This window comes from Cephus cinctus, unplaced genomic scaffold (genome assembly GCF_000341935.2).
Source record: "Cephus cinctus unplaced genomic scaffold, Ccin1 Ccin1_scaffold0076, whole genome shotgun sequence".
NCBI classification, from domain to species: domain Eukaryota; kingdom Metazoa; phylum Arthropoda; class Insecta; order Hymenoptera; family Cephidae; genus Cephus; species Cephus cinctus.
This window is the reverse complement of record NW_014332817.1, coordinates 364,111-387,692: the sequence shown is the minus strand read 5'-3', so window position 1 is coordinate 387,692 and position 23,582 is coordinate 364,111. Positions and strand designations below refer to the sequence as shown.

The window sequence follows — 23,582 nt, the reverse complement described above, 5'->3', positions numbered from 1 at the left end:
GGGGGGGGGGGGGGGTCAGAAAATGATGCCGATTCTTGACATATATCTTAAGAGACACCCGCTATATTTCTGGTTTGTAACTAGCTTTCGTACCAGTTGCCTTAGAGTGGGCTTCGAGTAGTGTCGGGGGACTTCGTGGTAGGGACTGTGCGTACTATGCCGGTCTTCCGAACCACATGAGAGAGGGAGAAGTGAAACAGGGAAGCGAAAAGTCGTTTGGCTCGTTAGTCGCCGGCAGAACCGCGATAGACGTTGATCGGCCGTGTATGTTCCCTGAATGGAATCTCAGTCACGCTCGGACAATCCTCAGAATAGAAACTTTATAGTAAAGTGTATTTCCGCGGTGCGGACCATCTAACGATAAGTGTAGGATTAATATTTAGTTTATTACGAACTCGCGTCCGCATTCCTATGTTCGGTTTGGTACTAGCTCTAATGACACCCTTGCGTCGTTGCAAAGCCGGGTTAAAGAAGTCCGATCGTTGAGCCACTCTACGCGAAAGAGAAGAGAATGATCACCGTGTAGCAGAGCTCGCTGATTTATGATTCTACTTGGAGTATAATGAGAGACGTAACCGAGCGTGGTACAGCCTCCAAGCTGACCAATTTTGATTCATTAGTTGGGGCAACCCCTGTGACCTGCGGTGTCGTCGACGGTTAAACGAATTAACTCGTTTGTGTCACTTCGTCAGGACAAAACGTTCTTCCTTTTCTTAACTCGTTTTACGCGCAAACGAGCCTTCTTCCGGGCCTCGGATAGCCCGCGGTTTCTTGGTGGATTTCCTCCTACTGCTGATGATGCTATCTCTTTGAGGGAGGTGACCTTTGAGTTTGTGGATCACTCTTTCTTTATGGACCATAGAAGAATTTTTTTACGTTGGGTCTTCGAAACTCGTCGTGTATGTACGCAATGGATGACACAGACACTACTTGTCACGTTTAATGTACAGTGCTACGAAGGTATGTCAATTAGTTTTAAGATTATCGAATTTTTCTCAAAATATCATCGGGCACCATTTTGGTACCATCTCCTCTATACACTCGTTGATTTGATTGAATGACTTTTCATTTGACTCATTTCAGCTTTTCATTTTCTCGCAATAATGCGACTACTTAGTCGATGACAGTTCGGCAAGTTTATGGCGCAGTCGAAATGATTCGTTATTATTAGGAACGCTCATTACACATAAAGAACTAGAAGTCCTTGGTAGGCGTCGTTTGTAACCAACTTGTAAATGCGAAGTTGACCTTCAATCTTACTAATTTTTATAAGATATTTTTCATTCTCAAAAAATTCGTTGAAAATTCGTTAAAAAAAAATACTGGAAAAATTCTAATCTGCGTTAAAATAAAAATGAAATATTGACAATGTTTATTATATTTGAAAATGACATTTTTAACGCGTGATAGAATTGTCAACTCTATTGTCTTTTAAATATACACTGACGTTAATTGCAATTCAAATCTATATCGAACGTGAATCGCAAGCAAAATACTTCGCTGATCAAAAGTCTGTAATTGAAATTCCGATTAATTATGAAGAGTTCCATGTTTCAATAACAAAATGCTGATTTTCACCTCACGCTTCGCATGAATCGCTTTGCTGACACAATGACAATATCCTTACATATTTTTAATTTTAATGACACATTTTTATGATGATCAACTTTATCGAAGTTAATCCTACCCATATGCATATGCCTGTTCATATCTTTAATCTGTTTTCCGATACTTGTATATTTACCTTAGTTAAGAATCGTAAACACCGAAGCACGGATATTGAAGAGCATTTATGATTTTTACGTTAAAATCGCTCTTAGTCTCCCATTTAAAAATTCCTCTCTTTACATTTCCATTATTTTATTTCTCCTTCATTATCCATAACATCAAGAAACAGTTGATCTATTCGCGTGATCCACTTCTTCGCACTAGGGATAACTTCCTTGACGTTCCCAAAATAATAATTCTCTTTAGCCGTGGAAATCTGTGTGACTCACAAAGCCACATATAGTTACGTTTGTCGCCTGCACTCATAAGAATAAAGAAAGTGCATGCAACTACGTAGCACATATGCATATACGTACGTGGAATTAGCGAAAAAGTTGACAAGTTTGACTGTACGAATTTCTGTAATTTCATACAAGTAACAAAGTTGTATTTAATAAGCATATTAAGAGTGCACTAAGCCTACTTAACTATAGATGTATTGTAAATCTGAAATTAATCAATTTACTATTTAAAAATAAGATTAAACAAAATGTAACTTGCCGTCGACATATTAAAACCCGTTTTCAAGAGTGACAATAAAATGTTAATATAGTATACAAAGATATCTCCAAAAGACTCGTATAGGTGCGCAATGCATGCGAAATAAAATAAAAAATGAAACAAAATGTCAATACGCGGTTTAACGCAAACGCATTGCGCAAGCGATTCAGGTACATTCAGCAAGCAAAAGAAACGAAGATCGATCAGTTTTGCGGGAAGCGACTGTGGAATTCCAAAGATTCTTCTTCGTATCGAGAAAGAAGGATAGAATTCCGTAGTGATGCTACAGGATGTTCCTCATTGATGGTCAGTAGGTGTAATGGTGAAAAGAGGAATGACCCATGGTACAAAGAAAAACAAAAAATATTTTTTATTCACATTTATATTCTACCTGTAACATTTTATATTCCGTATGATTATTGTATTAAAATTCTGACGGCTTGTGTGAATATGGCAGCTGTAATCAAACAGCGAGATGGAATCGCGTAAGTGATGGCTGATCGACGATCGAGCAAGCGTGGGGACGCGCATTAAAAACAACATTCCTGCCACTTCGGTAAGCTCGAGTCTCTCGTATAAATAGAATCAAGTCGAGAGAGGTCTCTCCTGGTTCTATCAAACGTGACGAGTGTAGCGGTCATGCACATTGGGTATAAAAAAAAGAGGGAGACGTAGGCAGTTGCAAATGCAATAAGTGCATTAGGAAAATTAAATGGGATTACAACTATAGCGATGAGTGAAAATAAATATTTCGTAGACTCTTTTAGGTTTTTTATTATTTTTATATTCCTCAATCGGTTATGACGAATATTCTACGGATGGTATTACGAATTAAATCCTGATGTTTATTCAAGATGAGAATGGTGAAAGGAGATATTTTTATTCCCTTTTAAATCCATGAGAAAATATGCATTCTCGCGATGTTGCTATGGCCGATACTAAATAGTCCTGGCAGTGTATATAATACATGTGGCACAAGACCTCTGTGCTTATCGTTATTTTTCACACGTTACCTGGTGCCGCAATATAGGTCGTTCACTGACGTAGTAATATTTAGGGAATAATTTTCATGAGTATGAACCCTGCGTGCCCGTGTAATTTTCAATTTTGTTTATATTCCCTCTAATAATGGTACGGGATACTTGAGTTTGTTGATCTCTGCGCTATATTATCAGCGCTGGAATTCCGTTAACGAGTAACTTCTTTATCCTTTGTGGTTCGTCAATGTTTGATCAAGTAAGCAATTACGTAAGAGGTGGGTTGAAAATTTTCCGAAGTAAAAGCAAGAAGTTTTCATATCCGATACAAAGTTATAGTCATTGATCAACATTAAGAAAAGTTTACGAAAATTCGTATTAATTTTTAAGCTATTGTAGAATATAAGTTCCAAGAATAAAGAATTATTTTTAATAATATCAAAAATTGTTAGAATACTTTCGTCAAGAAAGTGCACACCTGTATGTCGTAATACCGACCAACTCCGCTGAATTGAATAGAACCCGCAGGGAAGCCTTTGGGGTCCTGACGCCGATTTTTGGGCCTCTACCGAAAAGCGGAATCATATGTCCCACAGTTATTTGAGCTTGTAAACGGACACCCATTTTAAGACCCAGAGCTATTGCATAGAATAGACTATATAATTTGGGGTAAAGCATATATGGGCTATACTATGTCACTCATTAACGTTTCTCTTATTTGACCTTCGTTAAATGCCAAGATGGAATCAGCAAAGGAATAATCACTAACGGAATGCTATGCTAATACTATATAAAACAACAGAATCCGAGACTATTGGTAATATTTAGCACAGTGTGAGAGAACAAAGCTTATATCGTACATATAAATAATATGTAAATTTACGCATATTATTTGAATAGAAATCCAAAGTATGGACAACGACGTGAGTCATTAGAAGAAAATAATATAGCGCTGGGAGTCGAATATAATTAACGTTCGAATCAATTACTTTATTCTTCGCTGGTAAATATCAAATAGAAAATTAAGAGTAAAGAGATGAGAAATTGAGAAACAGATATATTTATATACATAAATATAAGTACGTGATTCGAAAAAAAATATAGAAGGTGATTGAGAGTCAGTAACTCGTCGTGGCATAGACTATGCACTGCATAGAATGTGCAACGAAAAGAGTATAGCGATTTATTGAAAAACTGCATAGAAAATATCACACTTGTCAATGTGCATGCGAGTGACTGAACAATAAATAACTTATTTTACCGTGCACTCATCGTAATTGGTGGTGTATTACGAGGGAACGTCGGAACGTTCCAGCGACCCGCTATGGCATCATTAGAGAGATAACTCGAACGAATGAAAAAGTTTCCTGCTTGTAATGGAATAATTGACCGTCGTGCATGCAACCGCAAATCGTCGACTTAATATAAATTGCACTTTTACTATTTGGGCTTTGATACAAACCACGATTATTACGATTTTACTTTGCTCACTGCTGCACGCCATTTAAATCACCACCAGAGTCATTTATCAACTTAATTAATATCTAAACGAATCCGACGGACTGGGAATAAAATTCTTTTTTGTCGATGCACGACCTACTACCTTTTGAAGAATCTTGTAGAATTCAAGTAATTAAATTTACTAAACGAATCTGTGCCAACCGTAGCCATGTACGATTTCAAATGAACGTGTCCCCTTTCTTAGGCCCTTCCAGAACTATACATTGGTACACTAGACGTTATTTGCACTTGTAGAAAATCAGTTGGCATATCCTAGTGTTTAAATATAGATAAACCGTAGTCTCTACATTTGTTTGGAATTCACTATTCATTTCGTCATATACATACAACAAAGTCCTTTGTTCTCGACCCTTCGTTACCTGGAATTGGATTGCGAGACGCCCTAAGGAAATCGAACGAATGCTCGAGTACTCGGGCGGACTCTAACCTATAACGAGACTGTCAACTATACTAGAAAAACATCCAACTTTTGCTGGGAAGTTAATGTGACGCGCAACACCAAACAGATGAAAAAATGTCGAAAAAATAACTGATGTAAAGAGGAAGGTTTCTCGTGACTCTCTAAATATTCATCTTCACATAGTATGCGTAATTTATTCAACGCCATAGATCTTCTAGGCATATTGAACAACAGACATCTTGTGCTTAAGTCGCATTTAAGTCTGACCTACCTCTTTGATGATCTTTGATTAACTTTCAACAAAAACGCAATACCGGCAAACTAGGATCACGTAGTATGAAGACGTTTCCACGTGAGTTAAAATAATTGATGATCTGTACACTATATAATAATACAAAGCTAGTATATAAAACAATAACTGGTCAACGACAACAATCAAATACGAAATCGAGTACAAAAATATTAATATACGTACGCATTGACGTTTCAAAGTATTTTTATCTTGAAATATTATCACAATATAATATATTGTCTGTATTATTATTATTCTTCATACAATATACGTGGTAATACGTATCAACGTTATAGCTCGGTGATTCTATTTTTCGAGTGGTGCTCATATTGGTCTTCTCGTAGCAATCAGTAGTGTTAGTAGTGGTAGTGTGCAATAATACCATATTACCTTCTATAAACGTTAACTGCTACGACTGTTATCACCATCGTGTTACCAAGCTACGTCCTCCCACAAACGTTAAAGCATATTCCTTGTCATCATGGTGTCGCGTGCACTATGAAAAATATGCAAAATGCATATGCATACATGCTTGCCTTTTCTGTTGAATATCGGATAGATTGTCGTGCCGATCAATCGTACAATCGTTATAACATTTCACGGTACTTCGTTACTGCACAAGAAACTCACAACTATTTTTCCTCATGGAAATACATGTACAGAGCTATTCAGCCGAGAGTGAGAAATTTTGGTAAACACATTGTATCGACGCTCGATGTTAAATTTGACTTGAGAAATATTTCTCAAACATAAACTGGTACTTGACAAGTCTCATTGGTAGCTTTGATCTTAACAGGCATTGCCATACTGATATATAATTATAGTAATAATTAATGTACATTCGTAATTCGATGCATGCACCGATACTTTGATATACCTCGGCGCGGCTCCTGTTACAATATCGAGGAACGTAGTACAGAGAAGTTTGAAGGTTCTTCGATCGTCCGAGGCTTTTATGTCCTGGGGCATTTCACGGACACAACGCGAAGAAAAGTTTTCTTTATACCGTACGCGAGTTAACGAGAACGGAGGTATTTTTAATTATTGCGTAACAAGGATATAATATATTTTTCAAACGAATGAAACCTGTCGCGCTTATATTTGAAATTTTGTAAATTCAAATTGCAATTAAGTGCTGTTGCACGTCATTGTCGACTATACTTATTATTCTTAGCACATGTACATTGCTGCTAACACAAGGTATGCAGGCGTCTTTGCATTTTGTCGGATAAGTCTTAACAGGATTATTTTAAGTTTATTTTAATTACTTAATTTTTCAAACAGCCGAACAATGTTTGTCTGTTCTCTCGTTCGTACGATCGACGTTTTATTATCAGCCTTCATTCTTCCTTACAGTATGTCCATGTATATTCATATGACAGCGTATATTGCTTTGTATATTTTATAGCTCTTTTAGTACTCGGCACAAAATATTTTCTGCACTTCCAAGACGCATGTGAGGTAATATCCATTAAACGGTAATTGTTCGCGTTAAGTAATTCTTCTGCTGTAAGGATTACGTATGCGTACTTGATAAACCGATGCTCTTGCTGTATTACGCATTGTGCATGCTCCCAGCAATTACACATTGCGGCACGAACACAGTTAATTTCTAAGTGTCTTGCATATTGGTATACGTGGAATGATATTATTTTACGAGCACTCCAATCCTCAGTAATTCTCAATAATACGTTCGATCGGTAAACATTTCAGAAATAGATTGCTGCTCTTGGAGGCACGGCCAGCGAGCGAATTTAGAATAGTTTTTACAAATGGTCACGCACGTACGGACCCGTGCTATTTTACTTGACTGTAAAGCATTCGTGTTAGGTTAGGTAAATAATGTTTTTTTATCATAAGAATAACTAGGCGTTGGTCCAATTATACAGACTCGACAATTATAACAGTGTTTGTGTACGGTAGATTAAAAGTGGAAAAAAATTGTTTTGCTATTAATACACATTAGCATGTACGTACATAGGCTTTCTGATTATCACGAAAATATCCTGCTTGGCAAGATTTGCGGTTCTTTATCACAACTGTTAGCGTTGCTTAATATAAATTATTATTTTAACTGATTGTTAGGCTATCTTCTTTCCACGATGACTCTTGTGACACTTTTGAAGAACGAGTAAATATGCTGCTGTCAGCGTCGACTTTTCTTGCGATTTATGGGACTGCAAGTATATTAGGTAATATTATTCTTGCTGACGAGTGACGAGGTCGATCGGAGGTGTAAAAATTTTAACAAATTTTTTAATATCTTTATTCGTTTAATAGTTTATGGTACTTTTATTATTCATTTGCATGTACTCTATACTCCGTGTAGGCTTTTATTATCAGTAACGAAGTCTGCGAATAAATTCGTTCTGTTTATTCATTCATAAATCTATGCCGAATTATCTTGTTTGACATTTCTATCGTCACTGGGCTATTGGTCAATATTTGAATATATTGGACAATTTTTAACAGCGAGATTTACCAAACGATACGCAATTAATATGCGTGTGTTGAAAATGACTATTTCACACGAGATCGCACAGCTGTTATGCGAATTAATGAAATAATAATTGTTCATATCAATAATCCGAAATTATGAAATTCTTCAGAGATCAGTTGGCACGATTCTCATAAATCAGTTCAAGTAGAGCATCGTTAACTCGCATGATAAACCAACGTAGCACGAACAGTTGGATAATCCAAGGTTATTGCGGTTCTCTTAATAAAAACATACAGACAATTTGATATGGATAATCATGCTTATATATCTGTGCAGGCACGCGTCACTGAGTTCTCTCAGGCTTATGGCTATAAAATTACGTTAAGAGCCAATTGCTATACCGAGCCAATATTACATTTTCTCATCCATTGCTCCTATATACGATAAAATTTTTTAATTTGACTTTAGTAGACAGCCGGTATAATTAATCAAGTTCTAGTTAATTAAAATTGTTGACTTCCACGAAAAATATAACCACTATGAAAATCCATGGGATTTGTTAATATTAATTACAGTCTCATTACCATAAAAATACCAGTATACCAGATACGTTTCTATGGGTTCCTCTGTCAAGTCAACACGATTAATAAATATCAAAGGAAAAAGCTCCTTGGCTAATTGCTCGTACGCGCAGATGGAAAGTTTGCATATGGTCTTATACGAAAATTTTTTTGAGAATTGCCTTAAGACTAATTATTCATATTTGAGCTATATGAAAAGCCGAGCGGGAATGTCGATATAATTTAAAAAATTTTTTTTCATAAAATTCATAAAAATATTTCAATAGGAATATATTTGTAGATCTTTTTGAATTTCTTTAATGCTCCTTGCCATTTATCCATGCCTAAGACATGGGATTGCCGGGGGCTTGGATATTCTTGTAGCGGAAGCATCTCTTGCAATGGTTTGCTCGTTTATTCGCGTAATAATTTATTATCCCAGAAATAAGTACATCGAACGTATACACGTGGGGTACTGATGGACGGTAACAAGACACGGATATGCGCGTACGAATTTTCCGTATACAAGCCCTGCGAATCCTCGACGTGATTTCTCTCTGCGCTTATAAATCACTGGCGGTCATTGAATTTAGTCTGATTACAGTGAATCTCCATGAAAGGCCTGACTCAATATTTTACATACGATTAAGCCGGGATAACAGACATTCGCCATACATTTAAGCTTCCGATGAATCATTATAACATGTAAACTTTAACTTTAGAAAATACTTTGGATACAGACTTTTTCCTATTCTTCTTGTTTAATCTTGATCAATAGTTCGTAAGGAATCGGATTACTTTTCTTCCTCTTGAACAAACACGAACCTATATACATAGCTTGATGGATGAACGCCTTTTTTTTCTGGTACTGGTCCAGCGACCTGGGAATCTATTCTGTGTAATATATTTCGGCAAAAGTATCTGGCCTATCTTTAACTTATCAGAGACAGAAATAGTTGAGGAATTTTGCCAAAAGTTAAAATCTCACTGAGTTGTTTACTTTTTTCACACTGATTTACTCTGACAAACATCCCACTGAGTTACCGGTCCATTTGACTTCACTTAAAGGGTAAGATTCTCCGAGGATATTTTTAAGTGCCACGTCCCCATAACAGGTATATGATATTAGATTTCGATGGAGTCCAACGAGACTCTAATTTCTTATCAGAGCGACAAAAAGCAGTTACAGGTTTTTTACATTAGTTATCTGAAGAGATGAGTCGAGTGAAGCGGTCGCAAGGAGACGTTAAGGGGAGTGAAATTTAGACTCTATAATAATGGCTATACGGTCGAGGGAACAGGAGTGCGGGAGAGAGAGAGAGAATATCCGGGTCTAACATGACCTAACGGTGCAGATTAGAAGAACGCACTGATGCCGCTACTCGGAGATAAGAGTTATCAGCTACGGTTCTGCGTTTCAAGTGCTGCTCTGTATTAAGAGATGAATCGAAAATTCTCATCCTTCAATTTTTTTTTTTTTTTTCTTACTGGTCGAACAGCATTTTCTTTTTTTTTTGGGCTTAAAATTTGACATATGTTGCAATTGTTTGTTTACTCTAAAGAGTGTGAAACATATGGTACTCGTTCGCGGAAATCGTATTTTGCAAAAATTTGAATTTTTGATAACTTAAAATTTTTTATTTCTTATTCGTCGCATTTTTGAAACTCTGTCAGAACCCTCCTTTTTTTACGTGAAAAACATTCGCTTGGTGTTACTTTTGTGCAACTATAAATACCTTTTGCATTAGTGATAAGCCGCAAATAAAAGCCAATCGATACTTGATTCACTGGATCGTCAAGTTAATTGGATCGGATCATTAGGATTAGCGGGATTTAAATCTCGCTATACTCGATGACTACTATAGATGTAGATTTGCACGTGTACGCCTAAACTTGTTCTTTTTCTTTGAGACTTTATTATACATATAAGGCATTTTCGTAATCGTTAATCATTACTATCTTTTGTGTGCAAAATTACAGGTTTTACTTAAACGATCCGCTTAACGGGTCTGGATCATGTAAATGCACAGAGGCTTATAGCGAATATAAATAGAATAGCAAATAAATCATTTCTGTACCTCGAATAAAGCATGGAGTCAGGTTCCGCGTATTTCGCGGACTTTCCCATGGCGTAATACAACAGCGTTACCGGAAAACTAATTTCTGAAGAAATATGTAAAATCTTGAAAAAAAAACAAATTTTGACAAAAATTAAAAAATTCTGATTTTATAATCGAACTTCCGTCTATGGCACAAAAGCATTAAATATTCTAGAACAATTTTCACGATTCTAAAACAAACTCACGTAAATGATTTAGGTACCGGCTGGCATAGGAATTACAAATGTCGTGGTACTAAATACATCAATAGTAAAAATAGGTTAGTCCTTGGCTATGGTTCGTACTGTATTACGGTAACAATGGGAATAACAGCTCATTTCGTGGTACTAGGAAAATTACACTGGCAATTAAGTCTCCTCGCGTTATTCCATTGATCAAAATATAACGTTCCCAGAACGACAGTTTCGTATAGCTTTATGGGATAGCTATGGAGTTGTATAATTTATATATCTCTTATGTCGATTTTAAATAGTTAAGCAGATATAGGAAACTTAAGAAAATTTTTTCCAAGAACCTTTTTCTAGAAATTAAAAACCGACTCTTCATTATTAATACACATTTTATGTACTAATTTTCGCAAAAGTTCACATATAGTCATCTAGTACGCCATTACTATTCTCCAAATGTTTACCCAGAGATATAATCAGTTCTTCCTAATACCTTATTATAATTACAGATGCAGTGGCTTGCCGTTATGATGTGCCTCTACGCCGGGGTTGCCAGCGCACGAACGGAAGAGGATCAAGCATCAGCCACAAATGGAAATGGGATTTCCGGTGCATTACCTGAACAGTGTTTCTACCAGTTATCGTCGGAATGTCCGCCACAGGATCCCGGCGAATGTCCATGCAAGAGGATAATTTTGTCTCATGATAGTCCTGAGGCTCAGGCTGTTCTGTGCTGTAATTTAGACAGTCAAACTTTTGAGAGCGGATTGTCATGCGCAAGTAATTAAAGATTTATGAAATTGAAAATAAAATTTACATGGTCTTTTTGGCGTCCAATGTAATGCGTATTTGTAATTTACAGATTTTCCAGCTAACGTTACGTACGTTCATATCAGAAATGCCACGCTTGATACCTTCAATGCTAGCGAAGTCAGATGGAGAAGACTAAAGTCTCTCGCAATTACGGATGGGAAGATCAATCACGTTAAGGGACAATTTCTCATGATGACTCCTACGCTCTGTCTCAATCTCTCAAATAACGCTTTGGTTGAAGTCGAGAACAATTCATTCACTAGACTCGCACATCTTACCACTTTAGATCTGTCTTATAATAATCTTACGCATCTACCTGCCCTCAATACCATGAACGGTCGAGAATTCTGGCTGGATATTTCAGGTAAGAAAGTACTTTGGACTCTGTCAGATTGCTTGGACAGCACGACGAATCGTGTGAATGTTTTTGTGCTTACCTTGGATACAATTTTAGGTACCAATACATTATGGTGTCACGACATTTATCAATATATCAATAAGACAGGCGAGAAACAGATCAATTTCAACAGGGAAAACGAAACTGTATGTTCTGCCAGTAAAACTTGGCACTGGTTCAATGCCACTGAACAAGTTCCTCTGAAACAAGTGCGCTATCTAAGCTTGGTAAGTTTTTGATTGAAAAATATATTTCAAGTTTTTCTTGCTTACTAGTACACTTGATTGATACAATTAAATATCTTTTATATTCGTTAACTGATGGCATTACGCGCGTTACCATTTTGGCATTGTTTGTAATAAATTGCCTTCAATGTAATTGTCAGCTACAGACGGAATGCCCGAAGGGCGAAGCATGGCAGTGTCAGTGCAACTTCAGGAGATTAGACATAGTGAAAGGGAAGCAGCCAACTCTAGCTGTGAATGTGGATTGCAGTGGAATTCAACTGACGGAGTTGCCGGAGAAGTTGCCTCGTAATACGATAGCACTCAACGTCTCTTATAATAATGTATCTATCGATTTAATTATAGTCAACTAGACTCACATCGTGTCCCCAGGTGTGAAACAAGTATTTGAAAAATAACACGTTCTTACCTTACAGATTACGGTGCTCGACGACCTGAGTACGAATCCTTGTTATCAGGATATCCGTGAATTTTATGCCGATTACAATAATATCTCATCCATCAATAAACTGGAGGGTTCCAAATTTTTGGACAACTATGCTCTTTTAAGCTTGCGTTATAATAAAATTAAGTCGGTAGGTATATATCACTTGTTTCACTTTAAAATTATATTACTTTTGCTTTGTCTGCTTCTCATGACAGTTTTTTATATGACAGCTTCCAACATACATCTTAAGTCCTAATGCTCGTGACAAGAATTTCGGGAGTTCAAGACTCGTGAAACTCGGTGGTAACCAATTACACTGCGATTGCAACACGGCCAAATATTTAAAGGTGAGCGTAAGATTGTTTACGATATTATAAAATAGACTTTCCTCATTTATATCGAATTTGACAGATAAATAAATGTATTTATATGAATATTTGAATTTCGATTAAAATTCAGTAGATATTTTCGTAATCATCTGCTCGTGTGTACTTGTCCTTAGGTATGGTTACAAACACGCATTCTGGATTCGGACGAGGTATTGTGCGAGAATGTCAAAGAAAAGGTCGTCGATCTGGAGCCGTCGAAAATGTGCGTCTACCCGGGTGATTGGACGGATTATATATATTATATAATAGCGACAGAAGTAATATTACTAATTAGCCTTGTGGCCAAAGTCTCCTATGATTACTGGGTCTTTAAGACTGCAGGATACCTTCCATGGCCAGCGAACAAAATGCCAAAATTACCTTGTGACTGGTTATGCGAGACATAACTCCATGAGTAACGGTAAACTCATTATTTCATCGATATTTGTGATAAATTCTTAGTAACAGGACAGAAACGTGAAGAGCCCTTTTTTATCTTGAAAATGAAATAGATCACGATTTTATGAATAATCAGAAATGGGGAAAAGTTTTATCCAACTTCCCACGTGGTGCTGCATCAAATGGATATAATTTCACAGCTGCGCAAGAGATCTTTCTTAAACTATAGGTATAAAAATGACTGAGGGTAACTCTATCTTATCTTTCTTATTTTTTCTATTAGCAAGAATCTTTTCTACATTGCATAAAGTATGCCTTGCGGCTCGTCGAGTGACGAGGCAACGGTATTAAAGAATTAAGGTAATATAAGCCCAAGTGCCGAAATATATTTTATAATGAATGTTAAGGAATAACGTTGTAACACGTAACGCATGGTATATATATAAAAATTTTTATTTCCGTTTAATCGTATTGATAGGCAAGAAAATTTGTTGCTAATGATCTTTTACAAGCCGCATGAAAAATTGTATTTGCTGTCAAGTTGCAAAAAAATAACTTGATCGTTTGAAATGTTGAGTGCAATTATGACAACGTGCAATGTAGCTATTAGGGACTCACATGTTGTGTCGATGGTTAAGAGTATCTTGCCGAAATTAAATCATTATGCGAATGACTTTTGTTGTGTTTGAAATCCATGACAGGCATAATTTTATTAATCCAGCGTTCAATCACGAACATCCGCAGAATGTGCTCAATTGATAGAATGTCCAAACTTGCCGCATATGATATAATATTAGTTAAGGTATGGTCATTAAAAATGATTCTTTATTGTTTAAGCATCTTGGATAATAATGCTCTAGTCTGTAATAGTTGACTCGGCGCAGTCAGGCTGTACAAGTTGAAGGAAACTGAAAAGGAGGGAAACTAAGAAAAAAAAATATTTAAAAAATAAGGCACCTAACGTAATCTCTTATCATGTATAAAGTCCAATGCAATGTATATACAAATTTAATAACCATTTATATTTTTCAATATGCGTCTCTAAAATTGTGATTTGGGATATCCTTATTTTCTTTATGCTGATTTTTCTTGAATGATGGGAAAAAGGAGTATGAAAATAGAACGCTTACAATTTCTTTTTTTAACGATTTATTCGAATTTTTTTATACTACAGGCAGTATGTGTGAAATATATGTCCGTGAGAAATCCTTACATTGTGTACAACTACTTATTTTCATCGTTAATATTTGTCCTCTTTTTTGCGCTCTTAATCGTTGTTTTTAACTGTTTGACTTTCTTAGTCGATATAGATTTTTGATTGGTTTTTAAGGTCTTACTAAACGACCCACCTACCCGTGTACCCGCTTTCTTAATTTGTTGTCCAATTCTCGATGTTTTCTTTTTCTTAATATTAGTCAAACTCTCACTTTTATTTCCGGTATTTTCTTTAATCCTGTCACCATTTGATTCTACAGTCTGACTTTCCTTGGCTCGATTACTTCCCTCCCGTCTTTTCCTAAGAAGCAAAACTATAAGTTAATAATACTGTGGGAAATGATTAATGAATGTACAGTCTTATACCGAGCATGGAGTAAAGAGACATGGAGTAAAGGGAGTAAAGTTGATTGAGTATAGAGTAAAATTATTTACTTCTGCTTTTCACGCCGTTGTTTTTCATACGTAGGAATGGTAGATATTGAATCTCGCTTAGGAGCTTCACGTTCCATTTTTCGTTTTTCCTTCTTGCTATGCTTTTTCATAGCAAGCATATATTCTGGTACTTCACAACCGGACTCGCGCATTATAGCAGCAATGCTATCAGGAACGATATATTAGTCATTTGAACAATTTAGAAAAGATATTGCACTATGCAATTTTTAATACCTTCTCAAATTCGCAGTATCTTCTTGTGTAAAGAATGTTAGTGCTTTTCCTTTATGTCCAGCACGACCAGTACGTCCTACAAAAATGATGTAACTATACATGTTGCTTCAAAATTGTTCATTTTCCATACAGAAACGAATTAATGGTACTCAAAGAATATGATTAGAAAGTTTTAATTACCTATTCTGTGAATATAAGAAATGGCCGATGGTGGAAAATCATAATTGATGACGAGATTAACTCCCTTGAAGTCAATACCACGACCCATGAGTTCGGTACATATCAATACCCAAATCTTTCCCTCTCGGAAACACCTCACAACGTTATCTCTCTGATAATAATAAGTTTCAGGTAAGTGCATTCATAGAGTATCTTAAAAAATTTGGTATTAATCACAAAGTAATTACTTGGGTTTGAGTTCTATCTGCATGAATGACATCCACATTGATTCCATCATAAATAAGCTCGTTAAAAAGTTCCTGAGCTCTTTCTTTACTCTGGACAAATACTAATACTGGCGGAGACATACCCTACATAAACAAAATATATATTTTTACACGCATATTAAATAATAGATACCAGGATAATTTGAATGTGATTATTTTTTTAATTACATACTTTCTGAATTATATTTCTGAACGCAACCAATTTGCCTCTTTCGTTTCCTACAAATAACAATTCCTGCTCGACTAATTCAGTTGCGGCATTTCTAAAATGGGGCAGTAGTATTAATATCCGTAGAATAAATAATAGGTAATGATTGCTTACCTCTGACCAACTGTAACATTTATAAGGCCTTTTAGATTATGCCGACACCATTTTGTTACAGCTGGTGTATTCGTGGCACTGAACATTGCTCTACGCAAATTACTATTTGTACATGCCAGTGAGATTTGATCTAGTTGATCACGGAAACCTCGTACACCATCTTCGAATAATTTGTCTGCTTCGTCCACAATCAGCCATTCCACGCTGACAATTTAAATTATTTAATTACAATTGATTGAAATAACAATCATTAAGCCGTTAATGATAACTTACTTGCTTAACGAAATTGCTGGAGGTTCTTGATTTAAAAGAAACACTAATCTGTTAGGTGTTGTGATAAGAATGTCTATGTAGAAAATGAAAATAATATAATGCAAATTGAATACTGGTAGCAGACAAATGTATTCAAGACACTTACCATATTTTTGAGAGCTATTTGGTCCGTATTTAGTTAAAGCTTGATTAATTTTACTAATAATATGGATTCTGAAATCACGACCTTCGCTTAGTCTAACACATTCTCTGTAGGTTTGCTTTGCCAATTCTCTGGTTGGGCATACAACTACTGCACGGAATCCTTTCTTTTGCGGACCACCCAAATGGTGAATTATTGGTAAAAGGAATGCTGCTGTTTTTCCTGAACCTGTTGGTGCACAGGCAAGTAGCTGCCTGTTCTGTTTGTATAAAATGCAAAATAGTTTAGAGCAATATGCAATACATAGTATGTACTGTGAATTATGTTAATCTTACTTAAAATACCTGTAACATAATAGGGATAGCTTGCATCTGAATTGGAGTAGGTTGCTCATAACCACAAGTTTTTAGATTTTGTATCAAATCCTGTGCAACATTGTGTACTGTTGACAATTGTGAAAAAGATTCTATAGGTGGTGGAGCATGCCGTCCCACTACAGATATACGATTTTGATTTCTAGTTTGATTTATCTGAAAGTAGTAGTTTTTATAAATGAATTGTTCTCTGAAAATATGAATCTTGCCTTTCAAAAAGTTAAACATTTTTAACGGATAGTCATTGCTTATAAAATTATAACCTTTTCTTGTTCTAGTTGCATTATCTTCTGCTCCGTCATGGCTTTCTTTTGCTTCTTGATTTTGATTTTACTCCCATCCTGTGGTACTGTTATGCCACTGATAAGAGTCAAAGCATTTATCGTTTCCTCAGTATCCCTTATTTCTATCTGTTTTTCATTTGCATCCTCCAGTTTCAGTCTTTTGGTAGGTTCCAAACAGTCATCATCTTCTTTCTCGATTTTAACTTTCACAGTCTCTCTCTCCTTTGGCCTCTTTGCAAACTTCAAACATTTAGGAAAAATAACATATAAGCAATTCTATATGCTACCTAAATGATTTCCATAAAATCGGAGTAATTCGTATTACAAAATAAGGTTAATTCACACGTGGAAGCTTACTTGGAATCTTTGGGCATCTGTACGAAAGCGTTTCATGTCAAATTTTGTCCCAACAGACAATTTCTTGAAGAGATCGTGTGCATCCATGATCAAATGATTGATATTCTGTTATAAAATTATACTATTATAATTTCATTTACTTTAAATTCATATCATAAAAGTACACGTGCTACAAATTACAGCTGTCATTTGTATCCTAAATCATTCAGTCGGTACTGTAGATCAAAACAGAAAGACTAATGAAAACAGACGAGTTCATTGGTTCTAAAAAAAAAGTCCAATTGCCGTACATCCAATAGCATTTACTCTTCAAGCAGCTGCATTGCACGTCACTATTGTTCGGAATTCCCTAGTCCGCCAAGGAAGAAGATACCCGACGGAAATATCCCTAGTCGGCCATACATGCAAGGGATTTTCTAGTATCACTAGTCTGGGGTTTGGGAACGTTTGAATGTATCGTATCGTAACCGTTTTGGAAAAGTTGAAGTCGTATCAAATTTTGTCATAAAACATTTTGAAATAAAACATCGCAAATTCATTGATAACTAAAGTTTTTTGTAATATCACTCCCACGAGACCCAACAACTATTGTTCTTGAGAAAATAGGTTTAATGTTTTTAGTTTTTATAGTTCAATTATTTGAATGAAGTCACTTCATACATTGATGCGTCTATGCCCTTAGTAGATCACGTAAACGGTGTCGGTTGCAGCCAGTTGCAGCTCAATTTGAAATGTCTGTTGATTGTTTGTTGTTCCTTCTGAATATTAAAAAACGATACGTTTATCGTTAAACTTATTCGGGTTTTAACGTGAAACGCGACAATCGTCATGAACAAGAAAATGCAAGTACGTATTTCATTGTTCTTATTATCCTTGAAAAACTTTTTAAGCTATCAAAAATTCATGATACAGCTTAATTTGTTTGTAGTGTCAATCACAACCTGGTACTTGATTTCATTTTATAATAACGCTGCTTAAAGTAGAGCAAATGCTTTTTTAGGCTACTAATATGATAGCCTGATACTAATTTCCTTATTACTTGTTAATGAATTATCAATAAATATGGGTTTGGCACGATATACGATATACCTTGATGACTACACTGTGTTAGTGTTGGCCGGAGTTTGCCGGTATTCGTAAGGTTTAGTAAGTTCTTACATATTTTTTTCCAATTGGAGTGATTGTCAAATTATTGTATTAATTATTTTAAAATATGTGATAAATGTTGTAATATCGTATTTACTTGTAATGTAAAATTGTGTTATACATACATTATTTTTTGGGCTTAAAATTAAGTGGATAAAAAAGGAAAGTGAATGATAGATTTCAAACTAATGTTATAACTGAGAAACTCTATTGTGTTATAATTTATAAGTATTAAGGACATGTGGGTAGACTATTTACTGCCCACTGAAATTCCTCAGTTCATATGCTATATTACTTACATTTATCACTTACTATATACAGTAACGTTACTTTGAAATACATTTCCTGTATGATATATTTCTAATATTTAAACATATATTCTTGAAAATTACTTATTGCCTATGTTTTAATAGTCTTTGCTTTACAGAATTATTAAGAATATTATAATGGATCAGGCAAGGTATGTTTCTTGCATCAAACTCAATGGCATTCCAATTCTTCCACCACTGGTAAGTGTTTTAACAAAATAATATTGTATGTGCATATTACATATGATTAGTTAAATCAAACTTAAGATTCTGCTGCGTGTAAGAGCAGTTGCATGAAAAAGAACCACTGTTTTAGATGACTGAAGATATTAGAATGGAAATGAATTATTATAAGCAGTTAGCAATGGCAGTGGAAGAGAAATTAAAAACATTGCAAATTGCCAAAGAAGCTGAGACTGATAAATGCAAAGGTGATGTTCCAAGAGATTATAAGAAATATACAGAGGACAGAAGTAACTCCACAGAATCTGCTGCCAATGATTCTATAAATATTGAATCAGAGGGTAACTCTGTTGATACGACACCCAATACTATAACTGTCATTGATTTTCCAATGAATGAAGAAAAGAAACCTGATGAGAGAAATAATTTTGAAAGTACAGACGTAAGCATTACTGAATCTGTATTGGAAACAATTGGTCGTCAATGGAAATCAATATCCGACGACGAAACCGTTTCATGTCCCAACGAAGCCCAACTAATTGGTAGTATAAGTTCTGATACCGTTACTGCGAGCACGGACTTGAATCACTATTTAAATGAAACAATATCGACCAGACCTAACACTGCCGAAACAACACCCGAGACTTGGAAACCACAAGTGCCTAAAACTTTGGATATTGTACCAATAACTGTAGATGCACCACATCCATTGGAAAGTAAATCGGTGTTAGAAAACACTGAGGCAATTCATGTGGAGGAGTCCACATTGGAAACTCCGAAATTGGTTCGACAAGGCTCTTATGTTTTGGAAACTCCAAGTCCAATGCTGTTAGCACATTTGCAGACAGAATTAGCGAACACGACCTACGTTCCCACAATGACACATAATACAATAAAGCGTAAAGAGTGGAATATCACCCAAGCTAAAACGGAGTGGGAGAATCAAATTAAAAACAACCAATTCATTGTTTCGGATAACTCAAGACATGAAGCAGGATCCAGGCAAAGAAGAAACAGTATATCAAATACCAATAGTCAAAGAACATGTAAGTCTGTTGTTCATACAAAAGGTCGTCCTCCTCTTGGCATTCGTCAAAGTACAAGATCAGTCGATTGTATCCAAACTATGCTTGCAAAGGAATATCGAACTCGAGGTACCAATAATAAAAATAATTATGGTCAACGTTGCACTCCTAATGCATGTAGTGCTGTGAAAAATTACAATAGATGGAAAACCAATAAAAATGTATCGATATTAAATCTGGCTAATAAATTAGGAGGATCATTAGGAAGTCTTAGCAGCGTGAACACGCAACCATACAGATGCATCGACAAGGAACATGCGGAAGATGTTCAACAAAATAAAAACTTCCATGAGGGCTCTATAACGGATAGCGAAACACAGAATTCGAAAAGCCCGTTGAAATCTGTGGTAACGTCTGAAAAGTTGCTAACTATTTTTAAGGAAATACAAAGTGCACACGAAAAACAAATGGCAGATCTTATGGAGAGACAGCGAAGAGAACAATCCAATATGCAAAAAGAATTTGAGAGGCAACAAATACTTTTGCTGACACAGATTAAGAAAACGTTTCCTGGAATCTCAATGACTGTACTCCCGGAGTCGAATTCGAATACAGTTTTGGATAAGTCAATACCGTCACCTCATGAAATATCTATGAATACTTCAGAAGAACTTGCACAACAGAAAATAACTGAAAACTTGTTAAAAGGTGTACAGAAAGTCAATGAAGTACAGTGTGTGGATGAGATAAATCATGCAAATGTTATGAAGTGTCCTCTGGATTATATTTATCCTGCAAATGGAACCTGTCATTCCTCTCATTATGAACGAACTAGTAGTCAGTCTACGCAAACGTCTGAGGATGAAAGTGTTTCCAAGACCGATGACTCGTCATCAACAAAAGATATGATGACACAAAACTACAATAATGATGATTACACTAGCAATGGGAAACAATCTGACAGTTCTGAACGCAGGCATTCCAATGTTATCAGACAACTGTTTCCACTGGATAGTAGAACAACGCATCTACCAGTGCCGGATAATACCTTGTATACAGAAAATCATGTAAGTTAGAATCATAATTATTTATAACGTTTACTGTACTGTATCTTAGCTTTATACTGTTTTATCAATTTTCCAGATTCGTGCAGCCACAATAATAAATGCGTATGCTAGAGGTTACTTGGTACGTAGATTGATGAAAACGGAGAATGTCATTGCTTTAAAAAATACTTACAAGGAAGCACTGCATTGTATGCTTAAGTTACACGTGGATGCACCGCTGAATTTGCCGGAACTTAATTTCCATCAACGCCTTCAATTGCAGGTAGTTTCTACCTTTTTAATTAAGTACAGTATTATTTTCTAAGCGTTACAATGCTCTTTACAACGAACAAGAATTTCCATTAACCATTGTACTTTATAAAAGTGTGATGCAGCTTCGATGAACATAGTGGAACTGTTTGCACAATGTCCTTCAAAGAAGATGCAAGTGATAGCACATGATCGTGAAATCAAGAAATCTCGATCAGAACGACCAAGTTCGGCAAGATCATTTTCCTTCGCAACGCAGCGGACGCTCGCAAGAAAAAAACTTAAGGAGTATGATTCCGCATAACATAACACTTATTTTTTTATCGGTTCATTGTTTTAAATAAATTTTGTGTTTTAATTGATACAATTCATAATGAAATTATATTATTTCGCATGTGGCATAATTGTAACTGTACTGGACTGAATAACTTCATACCACGTATTTTTTAAAAGTATGTTATTATGTTTCTTCTTATTTATTTAATCGCTAATAGCAATCAAATTGATCATTTATGTATCCTGTCTAAAAAATTGTATTCTTTGTTCCTAAGTTTTTAACGTCTTTCTTTTACAGATTGGGAGAATATCAAACACCTCCAGTGAGTCGGCCAACTTCATCAAGGACGAGATGCCAAACTTGGGCTTCACAAACGAGGGAGAAGCGTTCGCCTAATATATTACGTGAGTGAATACATACTTTTTGATCAATTATTATAAATGGAATTGTAAATATATATATAGTTACTAGTATAGTAAAGTACTAGCATGGACAAATTACAGTATCCGCGATGCGAACAAAGAATAAATTGTTCCAGATCAAGGTATAAAGAGAAGTACCAGTGTAGGAACGGTGCGCAAGCCATGGCGATAAAAAAAGACACTAAAGTGCCTTTCACAGTTTGATCTAAGTCAGCAATTTGTACAAATTTTACTGCGGTTAATACGAGAAAAAAAAATATTAAGGAGTTTCACCTAGTGCCTGATACGTATAATTTTTAATAAATTTATTTAGTATATATTCGTTAAGAATAAACAGTGAAAGGTGCACTATTGCAATCCTGTGATACATGAATTGAATTCATGAACACTTTTGTTTAGATTTGTTATTGATCAGTTTTACAACGAGAGCAATAACCGTACGAATAATTGTTTCTGAAAACTATTGCAATAAATGAGTATGCATCATGAATAGAAAGGCTTTAAGCTAGTGCATACGGAAAAACATAAGAACAATATAAACGCCACAAGGATACATGATGTGCCATTGCTAATACAAGAATAGGTTGCTTTTGCGATTGAAATGAAACAACTATTGTTATGTCAATGGTTATTTATTAATAATTACTGTTTAAGATTTTAAGCACTAAGTTTCAGTTTTCCATGGTATAAATGAACAATTAATTTATTATCAGTACATTGTAAATTCATAAATTTTGTTTTGTTCCATTAGTTGTGAATTATTTATAAGGGTAAATGTTTTTAATGTTACATATTTTTGTATTTATGAATCTCGTATCTATTTTGCAGTGTATTTTCAAAACAAAAATTTTTAATCACATATGTGCTAATTGTAGATTGTTACATTTAATATCAATTAAGCTTCCAAGCAACAATATATAATATTTGTATCGATTAGATCTATACTATCAAATGCAAGATATTTTTCTTTTATTTGGTGTACGTAAAACTTTTTATTAGCTATTCATATTAAGTACTAGTATTACAAGAATTAGTTTATGATATTTTTATGCAAGAACGGATTTGTAAATTACATAAGAATTTTTTATTTTACATTAATTGTATATCAATAGAAGTTTAAGTCAAGTGCTTGCCATTAGTGAAAGATCTGCTCTAATGAGAAAATTAGAATTAGATACGGATTTCTTTTTGGAAAGCATCAGAATTTATGTTATCGAGGATTGATTATAATTAGGAAATAAATTCATTTGAAGTATGAAATACTATTTGTGTGTTAAAAATATCAAACTATAATATTCGGCACATTCGAACATCCGGAATGGTCGTAACAATCATTAGTCATATCCATGGCGCCGCGGGAGACCTGTAGTAAAAATTAAAATATAATGAAAATTATTTACAATAATAATGATCTTATTTTATTTTGTAT

The 23,582-nt window shown here is 35.2% G+C and overlaps 3 protein-coding genes across 6 annotated transcripts; 2 read left to right on the top strand and 1 right to left on the bottom strand.

Moving 5' to 3' along the window:
- Positions 1-94: 94 nt before the first annotated feature.
- Positions 95-14,600, top strand: LOC107269902 (protein halfway). The gene is made up of 8 exons (XM_015744319.2): positions 95-960; positions 11,255-11,525; positions 11,608-11,922; positions 12,013-12,182; positions 12,341-12,523; positions 12,617-12,775; positions 12,858-12,974; positions 13,130-14,600. The coding sequence occupies exons 1-8, from the start codon at positions 943-945 to the stop codon at positions 13,400-13,402; spliced, it is 1,506 nt and encodes a 501-aa protein (XP_015599805.1). The 5' UTR covers positions 95-942; the 3' UTR covers positions 13,403-14,600.
- On the bottom strand, positions 14,527-17,697 carry LOC107269897 (probable ATP-dependent RNA helicase DDX52). Its single transcript, XM_015744307.2, has 12 exons — positions 17,477-17,697; positions 17,099-17,359; positions 16,806-16,991; positions 16,465-16,720; positions 16,320-16,392; positions 16,047-16,250; positions 15,897-15,987; positions 15,686-15,808; positions 15,459-15,609; positions 15,279-15,354; positions 15,045-15,209; positions 14,527-14,910 (listed from the first exon to the last, which is right to left on the bottom strand). Exons 1-12 carry the CDS (start codon positions 17,561-17,563, stop codon positions 14,619-14,621), a joined length of 1,965 nt encoding a protein of 654 aa, XP_015599793.1. The 5' UTR covers positions 17,564-17,697; the 3' UTR covers positions 14,527-14,618.
- A 185-nt stretch (positions 17,698-17,882) lies between these two features.
- On the top strand, positions 17,883-23,415 carry LOC107269877. 4 transcript variants are annotated; one of them, XM_025087623.1, is made up of 8 exons: positions 17,883-18,322; positions 18,405-18,622; positions 19,050-19,131; positions 19,247-21,205; positions 21,282-21,467; positions 21,570-21,742; positions 22,029-22,135; positions 22,235-23,415. In XM_025087623.1, the coding sequence occupies exons 3-8, from the start codon at positions 19,069-19,071 to the stop codon at positions 22,279-22,281; spliced, it is 2,535 nt and encodes an 844-aa protein (XP_024943391.1). In that variant the 5' UTR covers positions 17,883-18,322; positions 18,405-18,622; positions 19,050-19,068; the 3' UTR covers positions 22,282-23,415. The 4 variants fall into 4 exon arrangements, with proteins under 4 accessions (XP_024943391.1, XP_024943390.1, XP_015599743.1 ...); XM_025087622.1 differs by having other exon boundaries at positions 17,906-18,322; positions 18,588-18,622; positions 22,270-23,415; XM_015744257.2 differs by having other exon boundaries at positions 17,906-18,322; positions 22,270-23,415.
- The last annotated feature ends 167 nt before the right edge of the window (positions 23,416-23,582 follow it).

Coding starts and splice junctions, on each gene's coding strand:
- LOC107269902 (XM_015744319.2), top strand. Junction 12,183..12,340: donor AAGTGCGCTATCTAAGCTTG/GTAAGTTTTTGA, acceptor TGTAATTGTCAG/CTACAGACGGAATGCCCGAA. Junction 12,776..12,857: donor GTTATAATAAAATTAAGTCG/GTAGGTATATAT, acceptor TTTATATGACAG/CTTCCAACATACATCTTAAG.
- LOC107269897 (XM_015744307.2), bottom strand. CDS start 17,563: ATGGATGCACACGATCTCTTCAAGAAATTGTCTGTTGGGACAAAATTT. Junction 16,992..17,098: donor TGCAACTAGAACAAGAAAAG/GTTATAATTTTA, acceptor TACTACTTTCAG/ATAAATCAAACTAGAAATCA. Junction 16,393..16,464: donor AAATAGCTCTCAAAAATATG/GTAAGTGTCTTG, acceptor TTTTCTACATAG/ACATTCTTATCACAACACCT.
- LOC107269877 (XM_025087622.1), top strand. CDS start 19,069: ATGGATCAGGCAAGGTATGTTTCTTGCATCAAACTCAATGGCATTCCA. Junction 19,132..19,246: donor TTCCAATTCTTCCACCACTG/GTAAGTGTTTTA, acceptor CCACTGTTTTAG/ATGACTGAAGATATTAGAAT. Junction 21,206..21,281: donor CCTTGTATACAGAAAATCAT/GTAAGTTAGAAT, acceptor TCAATTTTCCAG/ATTCGTGCAGCCACAATAAT.